General features: G+C 37.7%; 2 protein-coding genes across 2 annotated transcripts; both read left to right on the top strand.

Annotated features, from left to right (window-relative positions):
• Nucleotides 1–604: 604 nt before the first annotated feature.
• Cldn24 (claudin 24) lies at nt 605–1,267 on the top strand. Its single transcript, XM_004852981.3, has one exon. The coding sequence runs from the start codon at nt 605–607 to the stop codon at nt 1,265–1,267; it is 663 nt and encodes a 220-aa protein (XP_004853038.2).
• Nucleotides 1,268–2,777: 1,510 nt separating this feature from the next.
• LOC101726648 (claudin-22) lies at nt 2,778–3,440 on the top strand. Its single transcript, XM_021264970.1, has one exon. The coding sequence runs from the start codon at nt 2,778–2,780 to the stop codon at nt 3,438–3,440; it is 663 nt and encodes a 220-aa protein (XP_021120629.1).
• The last annotated feature ends 2,582 nt before the right edge of the window (nt 3,441–6,022 follow it).

Raw genomic sequence — 6,022 nt, 5'->3', positions numbered from 1 at the left:
AACCAACCTCTACCTTTCAAAGGAATCTGAAGGAAACCTTTCTGCCAAGTCCCAACTGAATCCCTGTGACACTCAAGAACATGAACCAGGCTCTTGTGTAGGTTAAGGAAGTACAAGAGAAATAAAGATTATAGGGAAACAGTCTACCTTTCTTTACAAGCCTTGTTTCGCATCCCTGACATCTCAGATTCAGCTATTACAATGAAGTCCTGTTGTAGAAAGAGCTGGCCTTTTATCACCACTTAAAATCTAATTAATCCATATTGAAGCACAAAGATTTCTGTTGTACTTTAGGGTGAGGGGTCATAGAGCCCTCTTTGTTCATCCTTAGACTTAAAATCATCAAGCATTGGGGATATAATTTTACCAAGCCAATTGGAAGGTAACAGATCAAATCCTTATCAGAAAGCCTAACTCATAGTTTTAACAGATTCCTTCGTCCTTTACAGGAAACATTATATTCAAGTGAAACAAAAACGCATTTCAGAGGGCCTAAAGAGTTAATGACCAAAGCTTATATTCCAGGCAGCATAGGACCAAAATCACACTACTGTTAACCACAAGACAGCAGGTCCTATAGGGTGAGAGTCGTGAGATTGTTGCAATGCCTTTAGTCTTTAGAACAGCAATGCTGTCGGTTGGGCTTTCATTATCTCTGCTGGGATGGGTTTTATCTATCATTACAACTTATCTGCCACACTGGAAGAACCTCAACCTGGATTTAAATGAAATGGAAAACTGGACCATGGGACTGTGGAAAACCTGCGTCATCCAGGAAGAAGTGGGGAGACAATGCAAGGACTTTGATTCCTTCCTGGCTTTGCCGGCTGAACTCAGGATCTCCCGGATTTTAATGTTTCTGTCAAATGCGCTGGGGTTTTTGGGCCTGCTGGTCTCGGGGCTTGGCCTGGACTGTCTGAGAATTGGAGAGAGACAGCAAGATCTCAAGAGGCGACTGCTAATCCTGGGAGGAATTCTGCTGTGGACCTCAGGAGTCATGGCCCTCATTCCAGTCTCTTGGGTTGCCCACATCACAGTCCAGGAGTTCTGGGATGAGAACATCCCAGAGATTGTCCCCAGGTGGGAGTTTGGGGAAGCCCTCTTTCTTGGCTGGTTTGCTGGGTTTTCTCTTGTGCTAGGAGGGTGTCTGCTTCACTGTGCAGCCTGCTTGGCCTCAGTTCCTAGAGCTTCGGGCCACTATGCAGTGGCAGAAATTCGACCCCAGTGTCCATACATGGAGAATGGAACTGCAGATCCTCAAGTGTAAGGGGCCAACAAGGCCAACATCATATTCTGTGTCAGCTAGGATGACGAAGAGATCTTTGTTATGTAACTAAATTTGTGCTGCTTATATTTTTTCATTCCATAACTATTTTTCTATACTAGACTCTTGCTTCCCAACTCTAGAGAACAATGAAAAAAAAATTTATGTCTAAAAGAAAACCTTATGTCAAGTATTATATAGGTATGAGTGAGAAAATATCACCGATCTGGTCATTTAGATCAACATGTGGTAGTGGCTGTTTAGTATCTTCAATCTGGAGCCTTACTGCAGTAATTTTATATGGCAAAGCTTTGTTGTTACTTGGTTGGTAGCTGGAAATGAATAATCAGTTTCTGTTTTCTAAAGACAATAACAATCTGTGTTGTACATTAATAAAAGCACGTGATAAGCCAATCTCAGTGTCATTTCCACACAACAACTCTGCTCTTCTTTGAACAGGAGAGGTTGTGTCTAAGAAACTCCTTAGTCTCCTCTTCAATTTGATGGGGTGGAACATTTTCACTACATTGTGATACTCTTCAGCTTTTAAATAAATCTCTTTTCTAAACTCTTTCCTCAAAAGCTTCATATTTAAAAATTCCGAAAATATCTTTCTCAATATCCAGATATTGTCATTTGCCAAAATGAAAGCTCTTATTCAATTAAAAATTACTATACAGAATATATACTTTAGTGGTTAACAACTAGAAATGTTAATTCTAACCTACAAATTTCTATTGCTTAATTTTCCCACAACACAGAAAGCATATTTCAGCACAGGAATAAAAATGTTTAAGCACATGTGAATGAATTTAACAGAAAGGCATGTAGATAAATGGAGTTAATATTTAGTTCGGTATTGTTTCATATGCTATGTGGTATAGGTAGCCAAGGAGATTTTTCAAAACAGGCCTGACAGAAGGTCTAGAGAGATTTCTGATAAGATTGATTTATTTGGTTAAGAAATACTTTTCTTGAACCTATTTTTTTTTAAAACATGATAACACCAGAATTATCATCACAAAATGTGTTGAAATGTGAGAACTATAACAAGATGAAAATCTGACAGGTGCAATTAGTATGATATAAAGAAAGCAGGAGGAGGTAAACCAAAACCCTCAATTAAACATTTTGGCATTTACACTTAATTCTTTGACTTGTTAAAAAGGTTGGGAACAACATGAAAGCCATTTATAGCATAACAATGAAAGGAGGCTTAGTACTACTTAATTTTATTTCACTGACAAAGTGCTTTCTATAAAATCCAGCCCATAGGACACAAACATGATCTTGGCCACACCTTGGCATTACTGGTTTGCAGCAATATTTCCCTATCCATTTCTGAAACCTTTTCTACATGGGCTCAAACAATAGCAACTCTGGCAAGAATCCTCCTATATACACAATGGAAAAATATCTCTGATCTCCACAAGTGATAAATCAAGTGTCACACTTCTTTTCACAACACCTGAAGGGCAGCAGTCAGGTTGGCTAAAACTCGAAGGACTCTATAATGGCTTTAGTCTTTAGAACAGCAATGCTGTCGGTTGGACTTTTCTCATCTCTGCTGGGATGGGCTTTATCTTGCCTTACAAACTACTTGCCATATTGGAAGAACCTCAACCTGGATTTAAATGAAATGGAAAACTGGACCATGGGACTGTGGAAAACCTGCGTCATCCAGGAAGAAGTGGGGAGACAATGCAAGGACTTTGATTCCTTCCTGGCTTTGCCGGCTGAACTCAGGATCTCCCGGATTTTAATGTTTCTGTCAAATGCGCTGGGGTTTTTGGGCCTGCTGGTCTCGGGGCTTGGCCTGGACTGTCTGAGAATTGGAGAGAGACAGCAAGATCTCAAGAGGCGACTGCTAATCCTGGGAGGAATTCTGCTGTGGACCTCAGGAGTCATGGCCCTCATTCCAGTCTCTTGGGTTGCCCACATCACAGTCCAGGAGTTCTGGGATGAGAACATCCCAGAGATTGTCCCCAGGTGGGAGTTTGGGGAAGCCCTCTTTCTTGGCTGGTTTGCTGGGTTTTCTCTTATGCTAGGAGGGTGTCTGCTTCACTGTGCAGCCTGCTCGGCCTCAGCTCCTGGAGCTTCAGCCCGATACGCAGTGGCAGAAATACAAGATCATTGCAAACACCTGGAAATGAAACACACCAACCTGGAACTCTAAGCCAGCAGGATCAGTGGTGGCTGCTCTTCGGGAGATCCTTGCTCAGCACTGGACTTGGTAGGACCTCCCACTACACAGTCACCTACTGACTGTGCTGTTGATTTTCCAAAATGCCTTTTTTCCCCTTGTGGCTGTTAGCTTCTTAACAAACAATTTCTTTCTAAGACTGGTAAACCACATTTATTTTCTACCTGGAGACCAAAACCAATCAGAACCTAATAGTAATCACATTCATTACGGTACATGGTTATTTTTTCCCAATTTTAAAATAGGCTCAGTGATTGCACAGAACTGGCAAATAAAACAACATAGTAGTACCTATATTTCTTTGAAGGTATTATTCATATGGAAATGAATCATTTTAGCAATTAGAGACATGCTCCTAATCATTTACTTCTTTCAGGCATTTAAAACAACTGACTATAATGAGAGTAAGGTCTCACTGCATATTTATTTAAAATGCATGACACTTGAGTACACTAAAAACAATTGTTGCTTCATCAAAGGCTTTAGAGCTTTGAGACGAGGGGCAAATTATCTCCTCAATTAGAGGCCTCAGTGCCTCCCATAGAGCCTTTGCCAAAGTCAGACAAATTCACTGCCTTCACGCAAAGTAGGAAAATTTCATGTTTTGGAATCATGTAGAATTTGCCAAACAAATATGCTTCTGTGTCCTGTGCTTGGCATTTCATGACCAACCTTCCTGCCTGCCCCTGGCTCTGAGCAGGCACAAGGGGCATGATAGGTCCAGGCTAGCATGTTGGGCAGAGGGCCTCCCAGGATAGCCACCTCCTCCTGGAGCACACTGTGAGCCTAGGTGGCACAACAGCAAAGTATTTACTGAGGAACCCTTTACTTCCCTTGTGAAAGGAAAATACTTCATCTCTTTATCAGCAATACAGATAGACCATAGAAGAAGTATTCATGAAAAACTTCTGGCTTGGGGAATTCTTCAAGGAATATTTTATATTTGCTTGGTACATGGTTCAAGCAAACTCTTGTGATTGTGCCAATGAGAAAAATTAACTGAACAATAAGCAACACTGAAATAAAGTATAAGGCAATATGTATCTTTGATTTAAAAAAAAAGCCATTTAGGTTTTTTTTTCCATCCACAAACACATGGAAAGTGCAGAAACCAAAGTTAATCTATGTGATGTGTAACTGCATAATTTTACAAACAAGACAAAAAAGAAACATTCAGAATTTAACCTGATTAAATATTTAGTTCAGTCCTGAGCTTTTGCTATTTAATACAATATAGATAAAGCCATAGCACAAATAGATTTTAAATTTATTTGATTTGCATGCTACAGAGATTCAACTAAACTTGTTCATTTGGCTAGTAATACTCTTTTTGTACCTGTAACACTTAAGATTCTGATATACAAAACTGTAATAACATACTGATAATTCAAAGTTGAGACTAAATATTACATTCTTTTTACCCTGTGCAGAATAAATTCTACCTCTTTAAAATAGTATTTATAATATTAAAATTCATATTTGCCCATATGGTTTTGTGATGAATCATTTGAGTTAGTACAATATGATGGGGTTATTAAAAGCTGCCTATTAATACAGAATATTATTGCTGATCTTTAAAGTGTGGAAAAGGATTATATCAAAAACAGTTTGCCTCTCATGTTAGAAATGAACAAATTTTATAAAATGAAACCCAAAACTTCTTGGTCACAACTGTTAACTACCAGCCAGAGACAGATTTTATTCTTTAATACCTGTCTGAAACTTTTTGTATTACAAAAAGTTAAGTTAATTTGATGAAGATTTATAAAGCTGTAAATACTCCAATATAGCCTCTTCTATGTCAAACATTTAAAGTGGCCAGAACCAAACTATATATTAAACAGAACATAAATAAGACCGTAAATAAATAAATGAAGAAAATAAAATCGTATGGTAGAACTACACACAATTCTATAAACATTTTCATGGTCAGACTAAGAAGCTGATAACAGCTGACCTTCATTTAACTCTACATTAAATAAACTTCTGTCTTTCACATTTAATGTCAACAAGGAAGAATATTCTTTTTCTAGTTTTCCTTAGTCATCCAACAGAACCAACTAGGCTGACTTTTGTTCAAAGCAGTGTCAAGTCCAGTTATATTTTCAAAGAAATTTGTATATAGTGAAATGTTTAGAAAAATTAAAATTTTAGGCTCAGAAACTGCTTAATTTGAACTCTGATTCTGATAAAAGAAACTTCCTAATTATGTATAAGTAGTTTTAAGAAAATAAAAATTATTGCAAATGAGGCTTCAAGCAAAAGGAACATATCTTTTTTTCTTTATGAGGTCTATTCCTTTAAGATAATTTTTTAATTTCTAAATAAATTGGTTTAGTTTGCTATGTAAGATGGCTAGCAAAAAACTGCATTTTCCAGTATAACACAATGAGTAATAAGTATGGTTTAAATGGTCTAAATTTTAAGTATTTTACAAACTCAGTATTTATGCTGGCAAAGCTATTATACTGAGGACTTAACTTTTTAAAGAGGTGCCTGCATTGGGAAAGCTAAAATTTTAAATTGGAGGACCTGACATTTTTGTCAGTTTGTAT

Source organism: Heterocephalus glaber, unplaced genomic scaffold (assembly GCF_053883595.1).
Source record: "Heterocephalus glaber isolate CG9 unplaced genomic scaffold, H.glaber_assembly_v1.0 deba00001461, whole genome shotgun sequence".
NCBI classification, from domain to species: Eukaryota; Metazoa; Chordata; class Mammalia; order Rodentia; family Bathyergidae; genus Heterocephalus; species Heterocephalus glaber.
Note: the sequence above shows the minus strand (reverse complement) of the source record. Positions and strands in the feature narration are given on the sequence as shown.

Bases quoted from the DNA above. Each gene is read 5' to 3' on its own strand.
- Cldn24 (XM_004852981.3), top strand. From the start codon at position 605: ATGCCTTTAGTCTTTAGAACAGCAATGCTGTCGGTTGGGCTTTCATTA.
- LOC101726648 (XM_021264970.1), top strand. From the start codon at position 2,778: ATGGCTTTAGTCTTTAGAACAGCAATGCTGTCGGTTGGACTTTTCTCA.